The sequence below is a fragment of the Nicotiana attenuata genome, chromosome 8 (genome assembly GCF_001879085.1).
Source record: "Nicotiana attenuata strain UT chromosome 8, NIATTr2, whole genome shotgun sequence".
Taxonomy (NCBI): Eukaryota; Viridiplantae; Streptophyta; class Magnoliopsida; order Solanales; family Solanaceae; genus Nicotiana; species Nicotiana attenuata.
The window spans coordinates 4,261,051-4,286,965 of NC_031996.1; the positions used below are offsets into that span (position 1 = coordinate 4,261,051).

At 40.6% G+C, this 25,915-nt stretch overlaps 1 protein-coding gene across 1 annotated transcript; it reads left to right on the forward strand.

Annotated features, from left to right (window-relative positions):
* LOC109230772 (thymidine kinase-like) lies at window positions 21,937-24,653 on the forward strand. The gene is made up of 4 exons (XM_019396197.1): window positions 21,937-22,165; window positions 22,798-22,942; window positions 23,892-24,013; window positions 24,270-24,653. The coding sequence occupies exons 1-4, from the start codon at window positions 22,011-22,013 to the stop codon at window positions 24,544-24,546; spliced, it is 699 nt and encodes a 232-aa protein (XP_019251742.1). The 5' UTR covers window positions 21,937-22,010; the 3' UTR covers window positions 24,547-24,653.

The following is a 25,915-nucleotide window of genomic DNA, read 5'->3' on the forward strand; positions in this document are numbered from 1 at the left end:
CGAGAATCCACACAAGCTAGAACCCGACTAGGCTCCAAAATATCCAATCTCACGAACCGGTTGGCCAAATCCTGAACATCAACTGCAAGAGGTCTCTCACTAACAAGAATGAATGCAAGACTACCCATACTCACTGCCTTCCTACTCAAGGCAATGACCACCACTTTGGCATTTCCCGGTTGACACAAAATAGTAATATCTTAGTCTTTTAGCAGCTCCAACCATCTCCGCTGCCTCAAATTGAGATCCTTCTATTTGAACAAGTGCTGGAGGCTACGATGATCAGTAAATACCTCACAAGACACACCATAGAGATAGTGCCTCCAAATCTTCAACGCATGAACGCCAACTCCAAATCATGAACAGGGTAGTTCTTCTCATGGGGCTTCAACTGACGTGAAGCATAAGCAATCACCCTACCTTCCTGCATCAAAACACACCCAATGTCGATCCGAGAAGCATCACAATATATTGTATAAGAAACAGAAGATGATGGTAGAACTAGAACTGGAGTTATGGTCAAGGCAGTCTTGAGCTTCTAAAAGCTCGCCTAACACTCATCCGACCACCTGAAAGGAGCACCCTTTAGGGCCAATTTGGTCAAGTGCGATGCAATAGACGAGAAATTCTGCACGAACCAACAGTAATAACCATCCAAACCAAGAAAGCTCCGAATCTTCATAGTTGAGGACGGTCTAGGCCAACTTTGAATGGCCTCTATCTTCTTAGGATCCACCTGAATACCCTCACTAAACACCACGTGCCCCAAGAATGCTACTAAACTGAGCCAAAACTCACACTTAGAGAACTTGGCATAAAGTTTTTCCTCCCCCAACCGCTGCAACACAACCCTCAAATGCTAGGGGTGTTCCTCCTAGCTGCGAGAGTAGTCCGGGATATCATCAATGAATACAATAAGTAACGAGTCGAGATAAGGACGAAACACATTGTTCATCTGATGTATGAACGCTGTTGGGGCGTTATACAGCCCAAAAGACATCGCAAGGAACTCAAAATGACCATAACGGGTCCTAAAAAATGTCTTAAGGATGTCCGAGTCCCGAATCTTCAACTGGTGATACCCGAACCTCAAATCAATCTTGGAGAACACCCTCGCTCCATGAAGCTGGTCGAATAGATCATCAATACGCGGCAAAGGATACTTATTCTTGATTGTGACTTTGTTCAACTGCATGTAGTCAATGCACATTTTCATAGTGTTATCCTTCTTCTTCACAAACAGAAGCGGTGCACCCTAAGGCGACACACTAGGCCTAATAAACCCCTTCCCAAAGAGTTCCTGAAGCTGCTCTTTCAACTCCTTCAATTCAGCTGGTGCCATACGGTATGGAGGAATAGAAATGGGTTGAGTTCCCGCCACCAAGTCAATACCAAAATCAATGTCCCTGTCGGGCGGCATGTCCGGCGGGTCTGCAGAAAACACATCCAAAAAATCTCGCACCACCGGAACAGAATCAAAAGTAGGGATCTCTGCACTGACATCCCTCACAATGTCCAAGTAAGATAGACAACCCTTCCCAACCATCCGCTGGCTTTCAAATATGAAATTGCCCTACTATGAACATAGTCTAAGGAACCTCGCCACTCAATCTGTGGCAGCCCCGGCATAGCCAACGTCACAGTCTTGGTGTGGCAATCCAAAATTGCATGACAGGGAGAAAACCAATCCATACCCAATATTACGTCAAAATCAACCATACTAAGAACCAAAAGATCAACTCTAGTCTCCAATCCCCAATAGTCACTACACACGACCGATATATACGGTCCAAACGATAGTATCACCCACCGGCGTAGATACATGAATAGATGAAGCTAAAGACTCACGGGGCATATCAAGATAATGAGCAAAGTATGATGACACAAATAAATAGGTGGAACGAGGGTCAATAGTACAGAAGTATCTCGATGACATACGAAGACGATACATGTGATCACTGTGTCTGAGCAATAGCATCTAGTATGGCAGAAAGTGCATAGAGACGGGCCTAACCGCCACCTGATTGAACTCCCCCTCTAGGGCGACCTCTAGCTAACTGGGCTCATCCCCGAGCAGGTTACGTAGGTGGTGAAGTAAATGGTGCAGAAGATGCAGCCTGACCCCTCTGCTATGCTGAACCTCCATGGCGACGAGGACATTGCCTCCACACATGCCCAAACTCCCCGTACTTAAAACAACTCCCTGGTGCTGGTGACGGGGACTGAAGGTAGCCCCGAGCACTGGAATAACGGTAGAAGGACCTGGCATAGATGAGCCCTGAACCGATGGAGCGTGGGACGAACTCTGAGCTGGAAGGGCACTGAGAGATGAGTGACACTGATGAGAACTGTGAGAATCGTGGTCAGATGATGCACCACGGTGAATTGGGTAAGCCGTCTGAGCATGCCTGCAAGGACGACCTCTACCGTGGTGGAACTGGCCTCCAGAAGGAACACCACCAATACTACCCGATCCACGAGACCTCTTGACCTCCCTCTCAACCCGCTCCTGATAGCGGACCAACTCTATCTACCGAGCAATGTCAACAACCTCATAAAAAGTAGCACCAGATACCTACTCTCTAGTTATAAGCACCCGCAACTGAAATGTGAGGCCATCAATGAACCTTCTGTTCCTCTCCCTGTCTGTGGGAACCAACCAAACCGCATGACGGGCTAACTCAATAAATATCATCTCGTACTGCGTCATAGTCATATCATCCTAGCTCCTCTCTGCGAGACTGCGGCACGAACTTCTCCAGGAAGAGAACGGTGAACTCCTGCCAGATAAGTGGTGCTGCACCGATCGGCCTACGCCTCTCATAAGCCTCCCACCAACTGAAGGCAGCTCCAGAGAATTGAAAAGTAGTGAACGAGACCCCACTGGTCTCCAGAATACATACTGTTCGGAGCATCCTCTAACATTCATCCAAGAAGCTATATGCATCCTCTCCCTCTACACCACTAAAAGCTGGAGGCCGGAGCCTCCCAAACCTCTCCAATCTACGCTGCTCATCCTCAGGATACAAGCTTCTTTTTAGCTAACCAAATCCTAACCTGTCGTGATGGCTCCTATCGATGATGCTAGGCAAGCCGACCTTTTTTTTTTAAAAAACTCTTCCAATTTTACACAGAAAGATAAATCAAAAAGTTCGTAACTAAAACAGGGTTTTCTGAAATAGGGTTTAAACTCAAAATACAAGTGCGGAACAATAGGCCCAACATCGGGTGCCACTAAGTCATGAGCATCTAACATAACTGGTGTGAAATAACACGACTATCATAGTCTGAAAATCCAAATACAATAAAAAGAGAGAATAAGGAAGAAGAAAGCAAGGTTGCGAACGCCGGGAAGCTACCTTGCTAACTCCAAGGATCAACTACGAGAACTATCGACACTCGCCGCGTCTAGAGACTCCTGGATCTGCACATGAAGTGTAGGGTGTAGCGTGAGTACAGCGAACTCAGTAAGTAACAATGATAAATATGGAACTGAAGATAATGACGAGCTACACAGTTATAAAGCAATTTCACCAGTTCTAAAACAATGATATAAGGCAACTGTGTGAATATTTAATGTAATCATATACAGCCTCTCAGGGCAATCAACACGCAGTCCTCTCATTCACTCCAACCTCACAATCACTCATTCCTCACAATCACTCATTTATCACGATCGCTCAGCACTCGACACTCCGCACTCGGCACTCGAACTCAGTAGGTACCCGTGCTCACTAGGGGTGTGTACAGACTCCAGAGGGGCTCCTACAGCCAAAGAGCTATATCAAGCCAATCATGGCTTGGATCAATGAAACATGTTGCGGCGTGTAGCCCGATTCCATAAATATCCTCACAATCAGGCTATCGACCTCACTTGGTCATTAATCTCTCCTGTCTCTCGGGCTCTCAAAAATCAGGGAGAATCAGCCCAAACAACAATAACATGATGAAACAATAAAAATGACAGAGACTGAGATATGATATGCAAGTAAAACTACAACTGAGTACAAATAGCATTTAGCAGGCAATTCAACATGAAACACGACCTCTAAGGGTCCCAACAGTACCAACACATAGCCTAAACATGATTTCTAACATGATTTACAGTCAAGCTTCTATATCATATAGAGAACATATGGCTAACAGCAGATTATTCGACTTTATAGTTCCACGGGACGGACCAAGTCACAATCTCCTCAGTGCACGCCCACACACCCGTCACCTAGCATGTCTCCAAAATAGTCACATGACACAAAAATCCGGGGTTTCATATCCTCAGGACCAAATTTACAACTGTTACTTACCTCGAGTCGAGCAAAACTCTACTCCAAAATGCCATTGCCTTACGATTCGGCCTCCAAATGTCCCGAATCTAACCATAAACAGTAAAATACAATCAATACGGGCTAAAGAAATAAATTCCAAGAAAAAAATTAGAGATTATTGCTCAAAATCCGAAATTGACTCAAACCCGGCCCACGTCTCGAAATTCGATAAAAATCACAAAAACCGAAAGCTCATTCACTCACAAGCCTAACCATACCAAATTTACTCAAATCCGATAAAAATCCTATTCAAAACCTCAAAAATTCATGTCAAGAACACTTCCTCTTTTTTTCCAATTTTCCACCCTAAATCACAAATTAAATGGTGGAATTAAAGACATAATCATGGAATTTGACCAAAATTAGATAGGAATCACTTACCCCAATCACTCACGCAAGAATCCCTTCAAAAATCGCCTTCTACCGAGCTCCCACTTCAATTTTATGATACGAAACCCTCGTATTGAATCTTTTAAATCTGCTCAGCCACGCCTTCATCGCGAACGCGACCGTCCTCTCGCATTCGCGTAGACCAACTCAGACTGCGCCTCAGCTTTACTCTTCGCGAACGCGACCAATACTTCGCGAACGCAAAGCTTTACAAACTCTAACCATCGCAAACGCGACCCATACCTCGCGAACGCGTAGACCAAGGACCTGGGGGTCCCCAGCTACCTCACTCCTCTTGGCGAACACGACAACACTCATGCGTTCGTAATGCACACACAGTCATACCTTCGTGTTCGCGTCCACTCCTTCTCGACGCAAAGAACAAAATCGCCCCAGCTCACAAACACTCTTTGTGAACGCGAGGCTCCTCTCGTGAACGTGTAAGAGAAAACCAGAAAAACACAGTAGTAGATATCAGCTATCAACCAAAGTCTAAAAATAATCCGTTAACCACCCGAAACTCACCCGAGGCCCTCGGGACCTCAACCAAATATACCATCAAGTCCCAAAATATCATACGAACTTAGTCAAACCCTTAAATCATCTCAAACAACATCAAAAACACGAATTACTTACGGATTCAAGCCTAATGAACTTTGAAATTTCCAAATTATACAAATGACGTTAAAACCTATCAAATCACGTCCGATTGACTTCGAATTTTGCACACAAGTCCAAAAAGACACCACGAACCTACTCTAACTTTCAAAAATCCAATCCGACCCCGATATCAACAAGTTCACTCCCAGCCAAACTTTCCAAAATTCTAATTTTCGGCATTTCAAACCTAATTCTACTACGGACCTCCAAAGCACAATCCGGACACGCTCCTAAGTCCAAAATCAACTGACGGAGCTAATGGAACCATCAAAATTCAAATCCGAGGTCATTTATCTATAAGTTAATATCCGGTCAACTTTTCCAACTTAAGCTTTCAAATAAGAGACTAAGTGTCTCATTTCATTCTGAAATCACTCCGAACCTGAACCAACTAACCCGCTAAGTCATAATATAGCTGTAGAATACAAAAGAAGAAGAAAATAATGGAACGGGGCTACAACTCTCAAAATGACCGGCCGAATCTTACAAAAGTATGCTTTCCGTCGACCCCATTTTTAATCTCGAGTAGCCAAAAGGATAATTCTTGATTTTCTAAAAACAAACGAGGGATTTAAATTACTTTTTTTCATAAAAAGGCAATACTCTTTTTAATTAAACTAGTCTTAGGGTACGCGCTTTGCGCGTGTACCTATATCATGAGTTATTGAACAAGAATTAACGAAAAAGACATAATTTCTTAGAACATATGTGTATATCTTATGAGCATCCTTGTTATTTTTGTTACCTAATACAAAAAACAAAAAACAAGTTAAACTAAAACATAATATTTTTCTCTATTTTTTATTGTTTTGACCGTCAATGCTCTACTCATGAAAATAAATTTATGTACCTTAAGAATTTTTTCAATTTAAAAAATAATTTTATTTATTTGATGAGTTTAATAAAGAAATAAATTGATTACTTTGCTAATTACTCCCTCTAGTATGTGAATCTTTTCACTTTTCAAGAGTTAATTTGACTAACCTTTAAAGCCAAATTTAATTAGATTAATCCGATATTTTAAATTTAAAACTTAGATATTCAAAAACTATACGAGAAATACTATGAAGCTACAATCTTTTCATGTCAATATGTGATGGTAGGCCAGTACTCACGTTTTTAGCTATATTGTAACACTCTAATTACTACACTTTGAATGTATTTGAGCTTAGTTGTTAATACTTTGTACTTATTACGTGTATTATGTTGTATAGGATATGATTTCTAGTGGAGAAACAGGTTTGGAGCTAAAAGAGATGATTTGGAGCTTTGAAGTCTGAGTAGAAGCCCAAGAAATTAAGACGGGATCACGTTCGGGGGTCGAGGACCAAGTCTGAAAGTCAAAAAGTGAGAAAAAAGATTACCTGAAAAAAATGCACTATCGCGCCGTGCCATGCGCCACGGGGTGCTAGTGAAAAATTCCTGCAAAGTGTAAAAATCAACTCTCTGAACTTCTCCACAGGCGCACCACATTGGAAAGGATAGTTTCGTCCGGGCCTGTTTCTATATGGTATAAATATATCAAAACATGATTTTTAGAGGACTTTTGACCTCGGAAGCTTTGGGAGAGCATTGGAGGCTACAAGACATGGGATTTCATCATCATCAATTCAATACGGGTGTTTGGATTGCAACGTTAGATTGATGCTTTCTCACTCTTTAATTATATTTGTGATGACTTTCTCCATGATTATGGATTAGTTTACCTTAGGGTTTGACATGATTTGGTGACTTGGTTGTTGTTTATGGATTTGACTACTTCTTAATTGCTTGAATTTATTGGAGGAACTTTAATACAGTTGTGATTTTATTCTTTATAGTGTTTAATCGAAAGAAGAACATCTTATTGAATATTATTGCAGCGTATGCCTTAGTTTAGTTTGGGGATTCTTTGAAGTAATCGAGAGAACTTTTTGAGTTACCGTTTAAATTAAGATTGAGAAATATTCGCGAGAAGTTTCTCTTAGATCATTCCTACCAATATATTCTTGCAAGTTTCGCCCACTTCACATTAGTTTATTTGAAATATTTAGATTTAATCGAGAGAGGAGTCTGAATCGGAAGTATAAGGTAATCACCTATTGAATCCGTGAGAATCGATAGAACCTCAAGGGTGAAATATAACATCATCATATCCAACATAACAATCGTGCACCTATCATGTCAAAACCCTTATTTCTCACATTGATAAGAAACTAACTCTGTTACTCTAGTTCTTTGTCGTCAATTGTCCATTGCTTTACTTTATTACGTAGCTCGTAATCATTCCAATCTAGTTTTGATCATCCTGAATAGCAGGTAAACCAGGAATTGCTAGAGCGTTATTTAAATCCAATCCAAGTGGAGACGATAATCGTACTATACTATCTTTGGCTAGAGAATATCAATTTATTGTTGTGTTTTGCGCTCGTCAATCTAATAGAAAAATATTTAAAAATTTTGGTCAAAGTTTATATAGTTTGAATCTCGAAAAACTAAAGGTTTTATATAACTGAAACTGAATAAGTAATTAATTCAAAGACTTAATTACTTGTTCTCAATCTTAAAAAAATAATTTTATTTTTTTCGCATTGGGGTTTAGTACTTTTACAATAATATAAAAAATATAATAATTTTTTAACTCGAATAATATTTTATCTTTATTATTTTTTGTATAATGTTTGAAATCTACATCCACGCATTGCGCGTGTATCCTATCTCGATGAATAAAATATTATATTTGAGATATAAACTAAAAATTTAAACTCTTGAAATTGAAGAATATTGATTATGATTCTTTTTTAGTTTCAAACAAACATAGCCTTTAAAAATTTAAGAGTTTTTCTTGGAAAAAGAACTTCACTGTTTATTTTTGATTTAGTGGTTATTTTTTTGTTTACCTTTTTTTTGGAGTATCCATTTGTAATTCTGTTTGCTCTAAGTTTTTCTGTCTAGCTTCATTCTAATTTTTATCTATTCATATTATTTCATGGATAAGATGATTGAAACAATAATCTTTTTTAATTATTGAAAAATAACTTGTACGATTGATATATACCTCGAACGGTTGGAGTCTGGTATTGGGGAGCCATCTGCTCCGGGGTGTGAGTAGCAAGAGTCTATGCTCCTCCTCCAGCCTGAGAGACAGATGTGCCATGGGGAAATGTGCCAGTCTGGAACACTCTCCATAAGGCCTACCAAACGGACCAAGGCGTCCTAAAGCACTGAGGGTGGCAATGAATCCCTCCGGGACCTGAGCTGGTCCGACAGGAACAGTCTAGGCTGGAACCTCCTCGTCAAACTCCACCTGAGGCTCAGCTGCTGGTGTTGTTACCCGAGCTCTGGGCTGAGCTCTGTCCCTACCTCAGCCTCTAGCACGGCCTCGACCTCTACCCTTCGTAGGAGCTGCCACTTGGGGCTCTGGCTGCTGCTGAGCTGAGGATACTGTACATATTCTCGCCATCTGCGAGAGAACAAGAGTAGAAGAGTTCAATTAGCAACGAGAGAACCAAAATTGCACGATAGAGAATAATAGAAGTGAAATTTGTTCCTAAACTTCGTAGCCTCTAGAAGATAAGTACAGACATCTCCATACCGATCCTTCAGACTCTACTAAGCCTGCTCGTGAATGTGAGATCTAGGCAACCTAGGGCTCTGATACCAACTTGTCACGACCCGGAATTCCCATTGTCGGGACTGTGATGGCACCTAACATTTCACTTGCTAGGAAAGCCAACGTTAGAGGATTCTTAACCAACTTAGCTAATTTCAATAACAAGAACAATTAAGCTAAATAGAAGCTAAAACTGATTTGCGGAATGACATAAAACCCATAATATCAGTTACATTTAGGATCTGGAGTCACAACTCACGAGCTACTATGATTTACTACAAGCGGAGTCTGAAAGAAAATACAATGTTTTGAAGGAAAAGAAACAGTAAAATAATAAGACTAGGAAGAGACTCTAGGGTCTGCGGACGCTAGTAGATCTACCTTGGGTCTCCTGCCAAGCAATCCAACTGCAATCCTCACGATCAGCTAGGGTTGATATCAAAATCTGCACAATGAGTGTAGAGTGTAGTATCAGTACAACCGACCCCATGTACTGGTAAGTGTCGAGCCTAACCTCGGCGAAGTAGTGACAAGGCTATGACAAGACACCTACATAATAAACCTGTGCAATTTAACAGTATATGTACCAAAATAACAACAAGTAGAAACTGGACAAGTAATATCGGGAGGGGGACATACTAGGGGGAAAACAAGATAGAGAATCATAGCAGCAATGATAACTTAAACAACCAATACACCTTGAACCAATGAAAACAATTAAACACAGTAAAGAAGAATGCACGACACCACCCTTCGTGCTTTTACTCTCAACCTCACCATATAAATCAATAGAAATGGCACGGCATCACCCTTCGTGCTTTTACTCTCATAACATAGCACGGCATCACCCTTTGTGCATTAACACTCACAATATGGCACGACATCACCCTTCGTGCATTAACACTCACAACATGGAACGGCATCACCTTTCGTGCATTAACACTCACAATATGACACGGCATCACCCTTCGTGCATTAACACTCTTCCTTACCATAAGGCAATGAACAAATAACAACAGGAGATAAAATAACAAGAACAAGCCTTACTTCAACATTTGGTTCCACAATACCAACCTCAACTTTGAAATCAATACTCAATTATCACCAAAAGATCCGTAAGCATGATAAGAACGATCAATCCAATAATACTAGTCTAAACATGGATAACATGATAAAAGAAAGCAACAATTACAAGAAACCAAGTCCCACCACATGCTTTAACCTGGCAACAATGCATAAGTACTCGTCACTTCACATATACGTTGTACCCAACATCTAAACATGTAGCAAATAGACAAACGAGTCCTATTCCTTCAAGCCAAGGTTAACCACGACACTTACCTCGTTGCAACGAACAAACTCAAAGCTCAACCACGGCTTTTCCTTTCAAACAAGCCTCCGAACCAATAGAATCTAGAAAATTACCAACCAAATGATTCAAATTAAACCTTAGGAACTACCCACAATTGCAAAGAATTAAATTTAGGTCATTATTGAAAAAGTCAATAAAAGTCAACACCCGGGTCGCTTGGTCCAAACTCGAAATTCGGACCAAAAACCGATTACCCATTCACCCCCGAGCCTGGTTATATAATTTATTTTGGAATCCGACCTCAATTTGAGGTCTAAATCCCCAATTTAAAAAATTCCCTAATTTTACCCAAAATCCCCAATTCCCACCATGAAAACACAAGATTTTGGTTGAAATCTAAGGAAATATAGTGGAAGATTGAAATAAACTAGTTTAGAATCACTTACCGATGATTTGGGAAAGAAAAGTTCTTTGGAAAATCTCCTCTAGGGTTCTTGAGTTTGAAAATTTGAAGAATGAACAAAAATTCTCGTCTAAGTCATTGTAGATGTCGCATTTGCAACCTGGGGTTCGCAAATGCGAGCCCCGCAAATGCAAAGAATCAATCGCAAATGCGAAGATCCTCACACCCCTTCTCTCTTTGCAAATGCGAACCTGGCCTTCTGCAATTATGATCATATGATCGCATTTGCGATCACTGCATTCCCCTGACTCACTTCGCAAATGAGAAGAATGTTTTGCAAATGCGAACTCTATGTGGCCTAGCTACTCTCCACAAATACGATGAGTAGCTCGCAAATGCGAAACCCTCAGAGGTCGCAAATGCGATGCCTGATCTCGTAAATGCGAGATCAGAGGCCTGCACCAGGACTGGAAATACCAGCAATGTTCTAAGTCCAAATTTCACTCCGTAGCCTATCCGAAACTCACCCGAGCCCTCGGGGCTCTAAACCAAAAGTGCACGCAAGTCTAAAAACATCGTACAAACTTGCTCGCGTGATCAAATCGCCAAAATAACACGTAGAACAACGAATTGAACACCAAATCAAATGAAATTTTCAAGAAAACTTTGATACTACTATTTCACAATCGGGCGTCCGAATCACGTCAAACCAACTTCGTTTCTCACCAAATTTCACAGACAAGTCATAAATATGGTATTGTACCTATACCGGGTTTCGGAACCAAAATACGGACCCGATATCCAAAAAGTCAAACAGTGGTCAAACATTTCAATTTCATTAAGCCTTTAACTTTCAAATTTCGACAAAAGTACGATAACTCAGGCTAGGGACTTCCGAATTCGATTCCGGACAACTCTCAACGGATCCTCCACGCGCTGGGAATACCTCTTCCGTGCGTCTTTCTCGTGGCGGGAACAGAACTATGCCCAAGTCCCAAATCAGTATACGGACCCACCGAGACTGCCAAACACGAATCCAGGCACTCAAAATGTTGACCGAAATCAACTCAAATAAAATTTTTAGGCAAAATTCTTATTTTCATTAGTTTTTAACACAAAAGCTTTCCGAAAACATGCTTGGATTGTGCACGCAAATCGTGGACGGATAGTGTTTAAAGCTTAAAAGCGCAAACTTGAATTCTAGAACACAAGATGACCTTTCGAGTCATCACATAGAAGGGGTTGATGACTTTATTAGACATGCAATGTCACTTTCACCATACCAAATTGAAGGAGTAATTAGGTGCCCTTGTGTCATGTGCGATTGTGTGAAGTTTAAAAAATCAGAGGAAGTTAAGTTTCATCTTTTTAGGAAGGGGTTTATAGAAAATTACTTTGTGTGGACTAATCATGGAGAGATCGATGGTAGTCGTGGAATATTTCATAACATGGTAGTAGGTGAAAGAAGTAGGTTGGTGGAGAATACAAATTATGATTCTAGAATTCAGGATATGGTTGCGGAATGCTTTTGGGATGCATTTCGGGGTGAGCCCAATGAAAATGCTGAACAAACTCTTAATGATGATGCAAAACGTTTTTATGAACAGTTAACATGGTTTTTGGTGAAACGTTTTATGCAAACTCCTAATGATTGTTCCTCCCGTCCTCCCCGTGATCGTTCTTTCCGTCCTCCACAAGACCGTTCTCTATACCGTCTTATAGATGAAAGTTCATCAGATGGTGATGATGATGTTATAGAAAACACCCCTTGACCAATACTTTGATATAATTTGAACTAGACTAATAGAACTAGTTTTGAATTAGATTGAACAATTTTTAACTTGTTGTAATTAGTTTTTGCTTGGTTTTGGATTGTGATGTTCAATTGAACTTTAATTTGTTAGTTATAAAGTATTAATTAGATGTTTGGTTGTTGTTGTTGGATATTTGGTTGGATTTGTGGTGAATTAGGGATTTTATGAGGTGAATTGCTGATTATTAGATGTAAATTGGGGGTATTGGTATGCTGTTTTTATTTGGCAGGTGGTGTAACTACCAAAACAGGCATTTAATGCCAAAATTAAACCCAAAAAATTGACCAACTTTGGTCGGTAAATAATAAAAAAAATTAAATTGCACATTATGGACCAATGTTGGTTGGTAATGTACAATGAATTCCCAGAATTCAACATTACCGACCAACTTTGGTCAGTTTTCTGCTTGCATGTTCAGTTTAGCAACCATCGTTGGTCGATAGTTTTAAATTTTAATTATATAAAAAATATATATTTTCCATTACCGACCAAAGTTGGACGTTTTTTTTTTAAATTTTTTTAATAATTTATAAAAACACATATTTTTCAGTACCGACCAAAGTTTGTTGGTATAAAAAATTAATAAATTTAATACACCGACCAACTTTGGTCGGTAAAATTAAATTAATAGCATATTATTCCGACCAATTTTGGTCGGTAAACCAATTACATTGTGAGATGGTCGTTTAAAGCATATTGACCGATGTTGGTCGGTAATTTCCGACCAACTTTGGTCGGTATGCCCTTCCGACCTTCAAAATATCGTCCACACGTAAATGGTTGTGTTTTGGTCGGTTATTGACCATTACCGACCAACTTTGATTGATTATTCTGCACGGTTTAGTCCGAATTTTTAGTAGTGTAAGGTGGAGGCAGTACTGTAATTGTTTGATTCAAAAGATGTTAAAATCCTTTTAAGCAAATCAATCACAGAAGTGAAGGATAAATCATAGTCAATCATAACTCATATCGGATCTAAAGATAAAGAAATGGCAATTAAATACTAAAATGGAAGAAGCATCGAATTTATTCATGATGAAACTTTACCCTGCCTACTCCTTGGAGGGGAAGGGAATTACAATCGTTGTGTTTTTCTCTCTTCCTCCCTCTCCATCTCTAGATGGAGATCCTTTTTCCTTCGGGTCGAGTTCTGTTATCTATTCTCTGACTTCTTGGAGTTTTTGGAGAAGAAGTCGATCTCCTGTCCCCCCCCCCCCCCTTCTGGGTTCCCTTCACTTCATATTTACAGTCCAAAGGAAACTGCTTTTTCCTTAAACATAACTTGTCTTGTCAAAATTGTGGAAGCCTACTGGTCGGGGTGAGGGGCGTACCCTCGTCACTTATGGAGAATGTCGCGGTGATGGAGTTAGAATATTTCCGTTGACTTCTTTCATATGGTGACTAAAACAGGGTCGTGGTCGCCCCGGTCGGGGTGGTTAGATTTCTGAGCAATACAGTTAGTCCCTCCGTTCGGCGGGGTCGTACTTTAACGACTCCGACAGACGGATCACGTGCACAACGTAGGCGGAAGGAATCTGACCCCCATACTGTTTCTTTTCGCGTTGTAAGTTTCGAAATTGTTCGGGGGTGTCGATCAGTGTTCGCACACGGTTATGACAGTTGCGAAACTGAAGCGTCGGTTGGTAAATGAAGCGTTGCTTCGTGTAAGCTGTCGTTATGATGCACGTTTCTGAGGACCTGAAACTCTTTGCGTCCCGTTGGGTCTTAATGGCGACCATTGGGTCTCACGCTCGGGGTATTTATGCCTCTAATAAATCGGGGAACCCCCATCATTATTCATCTTTGAAAAAATTCTCAGGATATCTCCTTTTCTGTTAATTCAAGCTCTATCTTACTCCTTCGCTCGTAGCAATCCTTAATTTCTTCGCTTCTCCCGTCGAGTTCTTTCTCTCTTTTCTTCGGGCTAAAGATGGCCGGTGTTTCTTCCCATGACAGTCTTCCTGTTGCTCCCCCGGCGACTGAGAATTCTGCTCCGGCCGCCGGAGGTATAGGGTTGGTGGAGGGTGAAGAGGTTCCCTCTGTAGAAGAAATTTTATCCCGCCCGGGGAGAGATGCGATCGACTTCACGGCTAATGGTGGGGCGGAGCCGGTGGATATCCCTCCCCTCATAGGGGAGGTAGGGATAGCGGATTTGAGGGAACGATGGGGCATTCCTAGCTTTGTCGAGATGGTACCGGCGGGGAGAGACGACCGGGTTCAAATTGTCCGTCCCGGACTTTGTATGTTCTATGCCTACCCCTTTCTTGTAGGGTACACGCTCCCGCTCCCTATGCTGGTGGTAGATTTCTGTCGCTATTATGAGGTATGCCCGGCCCAGCTTTCTCCTTATTTGTACAAGCTGTTCCTCATGTTTATCAAGTATGCGGAGCTCGCCGGTTGAGAGGTTACTCTGGGCCACGTCCTTAGCCTGTTCGCGCCCCAGTTGATTCGGGGCTCGATGATCCATGCGCGCCCTCGGGGGTCGAAAAGCCTAGTGGTAAAGATGGACGGTAGGAACAATCGTCGTTTTTATGAAAACTTTTTCTATATTTGGACTGAGCATCTAGTGGCGGACCCAACCGGATTTCCTGAAGTGTGGAATTTTGCCCGTAAGTTTATACTTCTGATTGGTAGAGTGTCCGATTTTTCTCTTTTCCTTTACCTTTCGGGTCGTATGTACTGACCTATTTTATGATTTTGCAGCCGAAAGATTGCCTCCCCTGCCTTTGGAGGGGATCCGCGAGTGGGTCGAAGTCGTCCTTCCCCACACAACGGGGGTTAGAACTTGGTCGACCTTTCACGATAGGTTTGGCCGTAGGCCCCTGGCTGGTGAGTATTGTTATTTTCTGTCTTTTCGCTCTTGCTTTACATCCCTTGAATTATCGTTTGTTGTTGTCAAGGAGAGTGCGGAGAAGGGCTCCTCCGCTGGCCTTCCGACTGCCGGGCGCGTCTGCTCGCCTTGCTGCAGTTTCTGCCGCTCCTCCTTCATCGAGGGCGGCTTCGGTTGAGTCTGCGGTTCTGGCCACTCCGGCAAGGGCGGCCTCTCAGGGAGTTCCAACAAACGCCGGTCGTTCCGCTAATGGATCACCGTCGACTGGAGAAGAGGAAGGAACGTCAAAAAGGAGGAGGGTGGCGTTTGAAGCGGCGCCTCCGACTGTGATCAATTTAGATGAGTCTCCCCCAACGGGCACAGGGGATAATGTTGTTGCGGTGTCTTCTCCAAAAGCGGAGCTCGCTGCTGAAGCTGGCACCGGCGGCCGATGCCAGGTAGATTCGGCCGTCGCAGTGGATCCGTCCGGGGCTCCCGTTGCAGACGGCGATCGACGTCCTTCCGGAGCGGAGAGTCGGGACCCTAGTGATGCCATCATGATTTCGAGTGTGCCTTCTCCTTCTGCGGCGGGTCGTACTCCCCTTTCGGCGGCGGAGAAGGGAAAGAGTACAGTGGTCGACGAATATGAATCCGAATCTGACCTGGATCCTGGTGATGTTAGGATGTTCGAGGAGGGCCTTACTCATTCGGTGGTTCATGCGGGCCGTCCCATGTTCTTGACATTCCTTCTGACGTGAATCTCCTAACGCAGGGGGATAACTTGGTGTCGCAGCTTAACTTGCTGTGTTTAGAGGCTGAAAATGAGTCCTTGCGGAATTTCCCGGATGCCAAACTGAGGAGTGAAGTGGCTATCATGGGCCTGAGGGTACGTCGTATTTGATTCTTATTTTGATTTGATCCCCCTTTTCTTTTTTTATTTTATTTTCTTCGAACGAACTCTGATTTGACTGCCTCCTGATTCTCCAGACGTACCTGGTGGAGGTGGAGAGCATTCGCAGGGCTAACATTCGATCAAGGATTTTCTTGCAGTTGTTGGAAAAATACTTTCATTATCGCAATCGATGCCGCGAGTTGCACGAACGGTTGAGGTCGGATCCCTGTAACCAGGCTTTGGGTGAGGAATTGGAGAAGAGGGATCGGGAGCTGCTGTAGACAATCCGCAGCAAGAGTGAGATCGAGGAACAACTTCGCCTCAAAGATGAGGAACTCGAAATGAGTAGGGGAGTTGCAGCTGAGTGTGAGTATCTGCAGGGCAAGTTGAGGTCAACGCAGTTGGAGATGGAACAGAGCCGGATCAGGATCGAGGAGATGGGCGCTGAGTGGAGAGGGAAGTTGGCTGCGATGGAGAGCAAGGTTGCCGACCTAGAGCGTATTGAGAGAGCCTGGTCCGAAGCTTCGGCAAGAGCGGCGGCCTAGAGGACAAGATTCGCGTACTTCAGTCCCAGCAGGAGTCGGAAAGGGCGACAGCGACTCTGAGGGAGGCGAGGCTTGAGGAGCGAATCGACACGGTCGATTAGGAGGCCTCTGTTCTGGCGGATCGGGTCGCAGCTTTAGAGGCCGAGAATCAGCGGTTGAGGGCTCAAGCTGGGCCATCTCGTGCTGTCGTTCCCCACGAAGCTCATGAGCTCTGGGTCTATGCTGAAGCTCAGCGGGATATTTTTAAGAACTTGTGGGAGGCAGGCGCCGTGACCGAGGCTGCTTATGAGGAGACTCGAGCAAAGGCTCGCGAGGCTCGTGCTAACTGTAGGTATGATGTTGCGACGCCTGAGGCCGATGGAGGTGCAGATGGTGAGGGGGGTGACGACGGAGACGGTGGCTGCGCTGAGTGAAGAGTTGTATTTCCTTTGTTTCGTTTCATTCGCCGATTGGCGTCAGCTTGCTTGTTGTTGTTTTTTTTGTTTTCTTGTTTGCATTTGTCGGTCGGTTTCGGCCGGATGTAGGTGGCGACAACCCGCACTCATGATTTTATGACTAATGAATTCTTTTTTGCCATTTGCCTTGTGTTTCAGCTTTCTTTCTGGCGCTTCGTGATTTTGTTAAAGGGCGGAGGTTCGTCGGGCAAGTCCCTGTTTTGCTCCCCCTTTTACGAAAGGCTTCTTGCCTTTTGCGTCATTTCGAACTTTATTGAGATGATGACCCGCCTCGAATTCGAGCGAGGCGAACCTTTGAATATTTGACGGCGAAGGCCTTTGGCCTTAAGGGTGTTGCTTCGAACTTATCGAAAAATGACCCGTCTTGAGTTCGAACGAGGTTGAACCTTTGAACATTTGATGGCGAAGGCCCTTAGCCTTAAGGGTGTTATTTCGAACTTGTCGAAATAACGACCCGTCTTGAGTTCGAACGAGGTCGAACCTCTGAACATTTGATGGCGAAGGCCCTTAGCCTTAAGGGTGTTATTTCGAACTTGTCGGAATAACGACCCGTCTTGAGTTCGAACGAGGTTGAACCTCTGAACATTTGATGGCGAAGGCCCTTAGCCTTAAGGGTGTTATTTCGAACTTGTCGAAATAACGACCCGTCTTGAGTTCGAACGAGGTCGAACCTCTGAGCATTTAATGGCGAAGGCCCTTAGCCTTAAGGGTGTTATTTCGAACTTGTCGAAATAACGACCTGTCTTGTCTTTTTTGGAAGGGTAAGCCGGGCGATAGGGAACGTTGGCAGAACACAAAATTTCCGCTTCCTAGCTTAGCCTGAACGACCTTGTCGCCATGATAGCATGAGCCACTGCGATACCCTCATATAGGTGTTGTTTGGATGCGTGCCTTGGCTCCGTACGACAAGGCGTCGCAACTTGCACCTCATAGCTGGCAACCACTGTACTTGGAAGGAACACCACCAAACATAGAATAATATATAGAATAACCTGCTAACCACTGTTGGTCACTGGTGGGTGTTGGGTGTTCCTTGGGGGAGTCCCTGTTTGGTAATCATTGCCCGCATCGACGGTTTCAACGCTGTGGGAATTGGACGCCGATATTTCGGCCGGACCCTCACGATATGCATGTTACAGCTTTTCGCATAACTGGCTGTTCATTTTGAAGACGCCATCGATCGGAGGGATTTTGGATGTACTGCGGCAATTTTTGGTTCTTCTACCGGAGCACTCCTGCATCGGCGTCTGATTTAGCGGATTGCGAGGGATGAGGATAGGATGTTCTTTATCCCTGCCCATTGATTTTGATCGCAGCATCTTTAGCCTTGTTCTGGATGTTTTGGGGCTGGTAAGGTATGGATTTCTAGACCTTATTGGTCCACCCGATCCTCCTCTTCCCCATGTATTACCTTCAAATTCGACATGAGTTGGATGCTCCTCTCACGTTTCTTTTGCTTCGATCCGAAGAAAGAACTAGGTGTTTTCACTAGGAAATCCCCACAGACGACGCCAAATTGTTTGACTCAAAAGATGTTAAAANTATGATCACCTTAAGGCTACGGTATTGCCAAGGGCTCGATATGAGTGGATGCACTTACGGTTGCAAGATTTTAAGACCGTAAGTGAGTATAACTCTGTTGTATTTTGAATAACTTCCCAATTGAAATTATGTGGGGAAGTTATGAATGATGAGGATTTGCTGGAAAAGACTCTTACGACTTTTCGTGCCTCAGATATGGTATTACAGCAGCAATACCGTGAAAGGGGTTTTAAAAAGTATTCTGAATTGATCTCATACCTTCTGGTGGCTAAGCAACATAATACCCTTTTGCTGAAAATTCATGAAGCCCGTCCCACAGGGTTAGCTCCGCTTCCTGAAGCGAATATGGCAGCTAGACGTGATAAGTCTGGAAAAAGACAGAATAATAATCATGGCCATAAGAATGTACGTGGGCATGGCAATGGTAAGAGACGATATAATAGTCGTCATCATGGTGGTCATGGCAAACGAGAGAACAATATGGGTTCTCAAAACAATCCTTCAAGAGGCAAAAGCGGTAACTGCCACCGCTGTGGTATGAAAGGTCATTGGAAAACTGAATGCNTTGGAGAAGAAGTCGATCTCCTGTCCCCCCCTTCTGGGTTCCCTTCACTTCATATTTATAGTCCAAAGGAAACTGCTTTTTGACATAACTTGTCTTGTCAAAATTGTGGAAGCTTACTGGTCGGGGTGAGGGGCGTACCCTCGTCACTTGTGGAGAATGTCGCGATGATGGAGTTAGAATGTTTCCGTTGACTTCTTTCATATGGTGACTAAAACAGGGTCGTGGTCGCCCCGGTCGGGGTGGTTAGATTTCTGACTAATACAGTAATAAGAGGGAAGGGTTAAAAGAAAAAGGTCTTAAGAGCAGTTGCTTCCCTGTTCATACTGAAATTTTTGCAAAGAAAATTTTACAAAAGGGATCAGACATAATATCATACGATAAAAGAAGACATTAGAACTGGTGATTATAATTAAATATAGATTAGAACTTGTGATACTTAATTTGTCCATTCACCCATTCAAAAGTATAGCCGGCCAGAAACTCGATCACCGCACATCATCCTCCGATCAGTCACCCTATATGATGCTGCCATCGACGTTATCAAGTAGTGCCTATTGGGTTTTATATATTTAATTATATTAAATACTTAAAAGATGGTGAATGGGAAATAGAGGGAAATGAAATTTTTGAATGAAATTTTAAGTTTTGACATTGTCCCATATTGGAAGAGGAAAAGGATTTTGATGGGTATATAAGCAATTGCTCTTCTTCTAACTCATAAAAAGTTGAGAAGAAGGCAAGCCTCGCGCTGTCGTCGTCGCTCGGCTCGGCTTCGGCCAAATGATCGATTGATTAATTTTTGGACCAAATTTATTTGTTAATAGTAAAATATTAACAAAAATGTTATTAAATATTTGTTTTAATAACATGATATTAATATTAAAATAAATATCAATATTAAATCCAATTCACTTATCCAAAATTAACTACCCTTCAATTTTCCCTCTTATTGTTGAGTAAATAGCCATATGTTATGGCATTTATGCTGTGACCGTTTTGCATAAACAGCCATTCTGAAGAGTTGCACCTCTTCAGATTCCAGCACAACTTTGGCTATAAATACAAGACTATTCTGCTCAGAATTTCCATACGATTTCTGAGTTTCTCCTCCTTCTTCTGCATAGTTTTAACATTAAACAAAGCAACAGTAAGTGTGATTTGCTACCGAACTTTGTGTTTGCTGAAACACTGGGGTTTGAAGTACCACTACACCAATGTGTAATTCGTTTTATCCTGGGAGGAAATAATCGAAAATCTTGGGTACTAGGAGGGGATTAAATTCCTTAAGGAAACACTGTGAATTCAGTGGGCTCGGATTAGTTTTTGTTATTTCGTTTACATTTCTGTTTATGTTCATTTATATTTTCCAGAATTATTTTACAAATACAGTTTACTAACAGTGCCGGCTCAATGGGGAGGCACTAAAGCAAATACTTTAGGCCCCAAAGTTGAAGGCCCCAAAATTGTTTATTTTTAATATTATTTATATATGCTAAATTTATTAATAAAAAGATTAGATTATACTTTATTTTTTTGGAATGTAACAGAGGTTATTCAGATAAATAGCTGAATTTTATAATAAACATGCAATATTTGAAAATGAATAACTTGATGACTACTCTGCAATTAAAAAAATAAAGTATCTATTGGAGATGATTATTTCTTATAAAAAGTAGATAAACATATTTTTTCACTTCAAAATAGACTTAAATTATTCAAATGAATGAACTTTTTTTGTATCTACTTGTGGTACAAAATTGTGATTATAACATTATAAGGTTTATGTAGACACTATCTTAACCGTCAATATATGTTTCTTATAATAAAATATAATATAAGAGCCTTAGTAAGGTTGAGTTACAAAGTATCTCCAGTAGAGGGGCCTAGCAAGTAACCGAGTGAATGATCAAGATACATACGAAAGGATTCGAACGCAATCGAAAACAAAATAGGAAAAAAAAAGATTAAATAATTTAAGATTAAGGCCTCTTATTAAGGTTTGGCTTTAGGTCACAACTTTCGTTGAGCCGCCTCTGTTATCAAGCAAATAATCCTACCCCCGCCCCCCGCCGCCACGTTGAGTCTGTTCCTATGAGGCTATCTATCGTTTAGTTTTTTTTTTTGTTTGTGTAAAGGGGTGACTTCTGGTCGGATTATGGGTAGAGGTTAAATGAAACGGGTAAAAAAGGGGATGAGTCATTTTAATACTGTGAGGACATGTGATATTTCGTCCAATTGAGGGTATATTTGAATGATAATATAACAGTAAGGGCTGAGATGGTCAAATAGTATAACGAAGGGTATATTTAAACCATTTCTAATAGTATAAGGATATATTTGACCCTTTTGCGTTAAAAAAATTAGGATCAAGTTTGAAAATTGAGTTTTATTTATTTATTTATGTTTCCCCAAAAAGTAATATTCAAAATTTCAAACCAAACAAAAAGGGAAAAAAAAAAATCGTCCACTTTCTCTTCTCAAACAAGCTTCCCAATAGCTTTCCCTCCAAGATTTGTATTACTCCACCTCGTTTTCATTTCCCTCCGAATTTCAAAAACTCGAATTTCAAAAACTTTCACTGCTCTTCACATGGCCCCTACTAGGAGTGTTATTTTCCTATATAATTCACTGAAACTTTCAGATCTCTTCATCAATTCAAACTATCAAACAAATCACATCTGATAAAATTTCCACAATTTTGTCGCCATGACTTTTTCATCTTCTGCTAAAGACCCAATTTCTGTAACCACAAAGCCCAATTATCGGCCGACCGGTGAAATCCATGTTATTATTGGTCCTATGTTTGCTGGAAAAACAACTGCTCTTCTTCGCCGTGTCAAATTGGAATCTAACGACGGCAGGTACTAGTACTGTTCTTGTTAATTTGTTTGTCTCATAATTTTGTGCTACTTTTTGTTAAATTAGGTTGTTTAACGAGAACAAATTTAGATATTTCTAAACTACGTGAAAATAACTACTTGGAGTTTTAATTTATTGCTAGTAGAAGCTGATCTAGGATCTAAAGTTAGTTGACCCATCTCTTTGCGATATTTAATTATGTATAGTAGATGAAAATATGTTTTGTGTGTGTATCCAAATATGCTGAATAATGCAAAAAAATAATAACAATAAAATTAAAAAACATGTGAATATATAATGGATTTAAGTTATATGCTGAATTATCAATGGGTGCTTATTAAATATTTTAGGTGATCTGACTGTGTAAATATGTTTATACCTTGATGCGTATAACTTAAACTCATACTATATGAAAGATTGTCACACCTTCTTTAAACCAATTGACTTTAAATTTTGGATTGGCCGCGCTATATGATTTAAAATCGATCTGGGGTTTAATGGGTTGAATATTTTGAGAGTAACTGAGGTTGGTCAACATTCTTATAGGTGGTTCTGTTATTAGAAATATGTGTTGGATTGTTTGATTTATTTTATTTCTAGGCTGTAAGTTTGATTTTTTAAATTGTGTAAGCAGAAATGTGGTGATGATAAAGTCAAGCAAGGATACAAGATATGCAATAGATGCAGTGGTAACACATGATGGCACAAAATTCCCATGTTGGTCATTGCCTGATCTTTCATCTTTCAAACAAAGATTTGGAGTAGATGCATATGAAAAGGTACAGATCCAGTTCTTTCTTTCTGATTCTTAGACTTAACATGTTAAGATTTTGTGTATTCTTGAGAACTCCTGGATTGTATTCCTAAAAGCAATGATCTTTATGCTAGTTTTTCTGGCACAATTCAATTAACCAGAGCTTTGAGTTTGGCAGTATTGAGCTTGGATAATTGATGATGTGACAATTCTATTTTTACTCGAGTGCTAAGCTGCTAACTGTAGATTACAAGTTGTATATAGTATTTATACCACTAATTGGAGAAAATGAGCACCCTTTAGGACACATTTGTTGGGGGTAATATTAACATTAAAATTGGATACAGACATCATAGTTTGATTTGATATATCTTGTGTCTTTTCACCACTGGATTAAGGCTTTATGGGCTTTGAGAAAATTTCTTATGAGTGCAGCATTGTTCAAATTTGAAGTGCATGATAGAAAATTCTGGCTGTAGTGTGAGATCTTAACTGGTCCTTAATCTGTTTAAATCCACAAGAAGAAACGAAAAGTGTAGTTGATTGTTGATGCATAGCATCAGAGATTGTCTGCACTACAATGCTATACATATTAGGACATATTGATCCAATATGTCTGTGTATCTTATTGCACTTTGATGAGAAAGCACGAGGGATATCCTGAAAAGAATCATCTAGTATAGTAGGAATAATTAAAGATATTGTTTGACATACTACAATCATGTGATGTATGCCAATTGTTTAGGAGAGACAAATAAGCACTAAACACTGCAAAATACAGTATATATATTGAGAAGACATCATAGAAAGGAGAATCTGAAATACATTTGAAGTTCAAACTCAAGTTTGGCTTTTTAAGCTTGACAGAGCAGTAGACAGAAGGATTTCTTAATAGGCAAAATGATTTCACTTTTGTTAGCTGTAATGTGGTGTGAGTGTGATTCAATTTCCTAGTAACTCTATTTCTTGATTAGGTGGATGTGATTGGCATTGATGAAGCTCAGTTCTTTGATGACCTTTATGATTTCTGCTGCAATGCTGCTGATCTTGATGGGAAGACTGTAGTTGTTGCAGGCCTAGATGGTGATTACTTGAGGTACTCCACGAATTCTTGAAAATTAGTTTCCAAATCTTTGTCATAAACTCCAAGTTCTTTAGCAGAAAATTGTCTCTAATGTGGTGTCTTGAGCTAATGGACCATCGAAAACAAACTCTCTACTAGTATAAGGTAGGGGTAAGGCTGCGTACTAACTACCCTCCTTAGACCCCACTTGTGGGAATACACTGAATTGGTATTGTTTGTTGTTTGTTGTTGTTTATGCTCTAATATGGTATTGTGTGCTTGCTTGTAGGAAAAGTTTTGGATCGGTGCTTGACATAATTCCACTTGCTGATACTGTGACAAAATTGACAGCCAGATGTGAACTTTGTAACAAAAGGGCATTTTTCACCTTTAGAAAGACTAATGAGACAGAAACTGAGCTTATAGGAGGTGCTGATATGTACATGCCTGTTTGCCGTCAGCACTATGTCAATGGACAATCTGTCAATGAAGCTGGAAAAATGGTTCTTGAATCACATAAACTGCCAAGTAGCCTTATATTAGAAACAACTCTAGTTACTCCATAATACTTGTATTCAACTCTTTTATATTATCAGTTGTCTAAAATATTGGTTTTATGATCATGTATCTTTATTCAGTATATAAGTAAATGAAATGGTTTGCTTTAGACTCAGTATTCTTATTGTATTTTTGAGCAATTAATGTCGAACAGCATTGCGAGCTGAAATGCTATTAATGGCGCTTGTATTTTTGCTTGATTGAGCAAGAAAAAATGATTGAACAAATTAACATGCCTATGGCTAAGAGAAAGAAAAACTAACAACATACTCACATGTTAATGAAACATCATACAAACATATGTTTTACTGATATTTTACCAAACTCCATTTATGTTCAACAAATGGTTAGACTTAAACTGTGATGTGTATTTTATAGTAACCAATGATCACATAAGTTCTATTTCCCCACGTAAAGTTTATATTACGAGGATTCATCACAAATTGACAAGTTTTGCGCTTGACTGCCAATTTATTATAACCTTCCTCCTTTATTTGAGTTTTGGGATGATAATATGAACAAGATCACGCAAGTTGAGTTCCAAGTAAGTAAAGTACATCCTAAAAAAGAAAGTAATATACATCCCCAAGATAGCTTAGGAAAATCAATGGAGAACTTACTAATCGGGTTAATTTGATGGCAGTTGATTTAGGAACAAACGTATACCGAACTCTTAGTAGGCATTTGGCCATAAGTTTTTGATTTTTTTGTCTCCAAATATGTATTTGTTTATAGATTTAATCTAGTGTTTGAGAGATTTTGAAAATCGAAACTTCAAATCTCAAATATAGCGTGAGAACTCTCTTTGGGCTATATCGTGATTATTTGAGACTTTTTAGCTGGAAAAAAAGACTTTTTAACATGTCAAAACTTGCCCCAAATGTCATGTCCAAACATATTTTCAATTTTTTACATCAAATTTCATCCAAATCAATTTTTTCAATAAAATATTTCACCGACCTGTCATTTCTTATGGAAATAATTGCTTGTATGCAGTAAGATTAATGATCTAAATCTTCAGAAGTCAACTTATATAAGTATTAAGTTATTTCGTTGGTGCCATAAAATCAATATTTTACGAGTTATAATTTAACTTTTTTTGGGTGCGGTATGATTGAACATTTTTCTTTTAAAAAAAATCTACCCAATACATAGATCAAATCATGAGATAATATATATATATATATATCAATTAATTATTACATCATATACAAGAACAAAGGTGATATCCAGAGTTGTAATAACTATAGGGGTATTAAGGTGGAAGTGAAGGTGAGGAGGACGATGTCTATATCCGACAACCGGTTTGGGTTCATACCGGGTAGTTCGACCACGGAAGCTATCCACCTTATTAGAAGTTAGGGAAACAATACAGGG

Coding starts and splice junctions, on each gene's coding strand:
- LOC109230772 (XM_019396197.1), top strand. CDS start 22,011: ATGACTTTTTCATCTTCTGCTAAAGACCCAATTTCTGTAACCACAAAG. Junction 22,943..23,891: donor GAGTAGATGCATATGAAAAG/GTACAGATCCAG, acceptor TTTCTTGATTAG/GTGGATGTGATTGGCATTGA. Junction 24,014..24,269: donor CTAGATGGTGATTACTTGAG/GTACTCCACGAA, acceptor GCTTGCTTGTAG/GAAAAGTTTTGGATCGGTGC.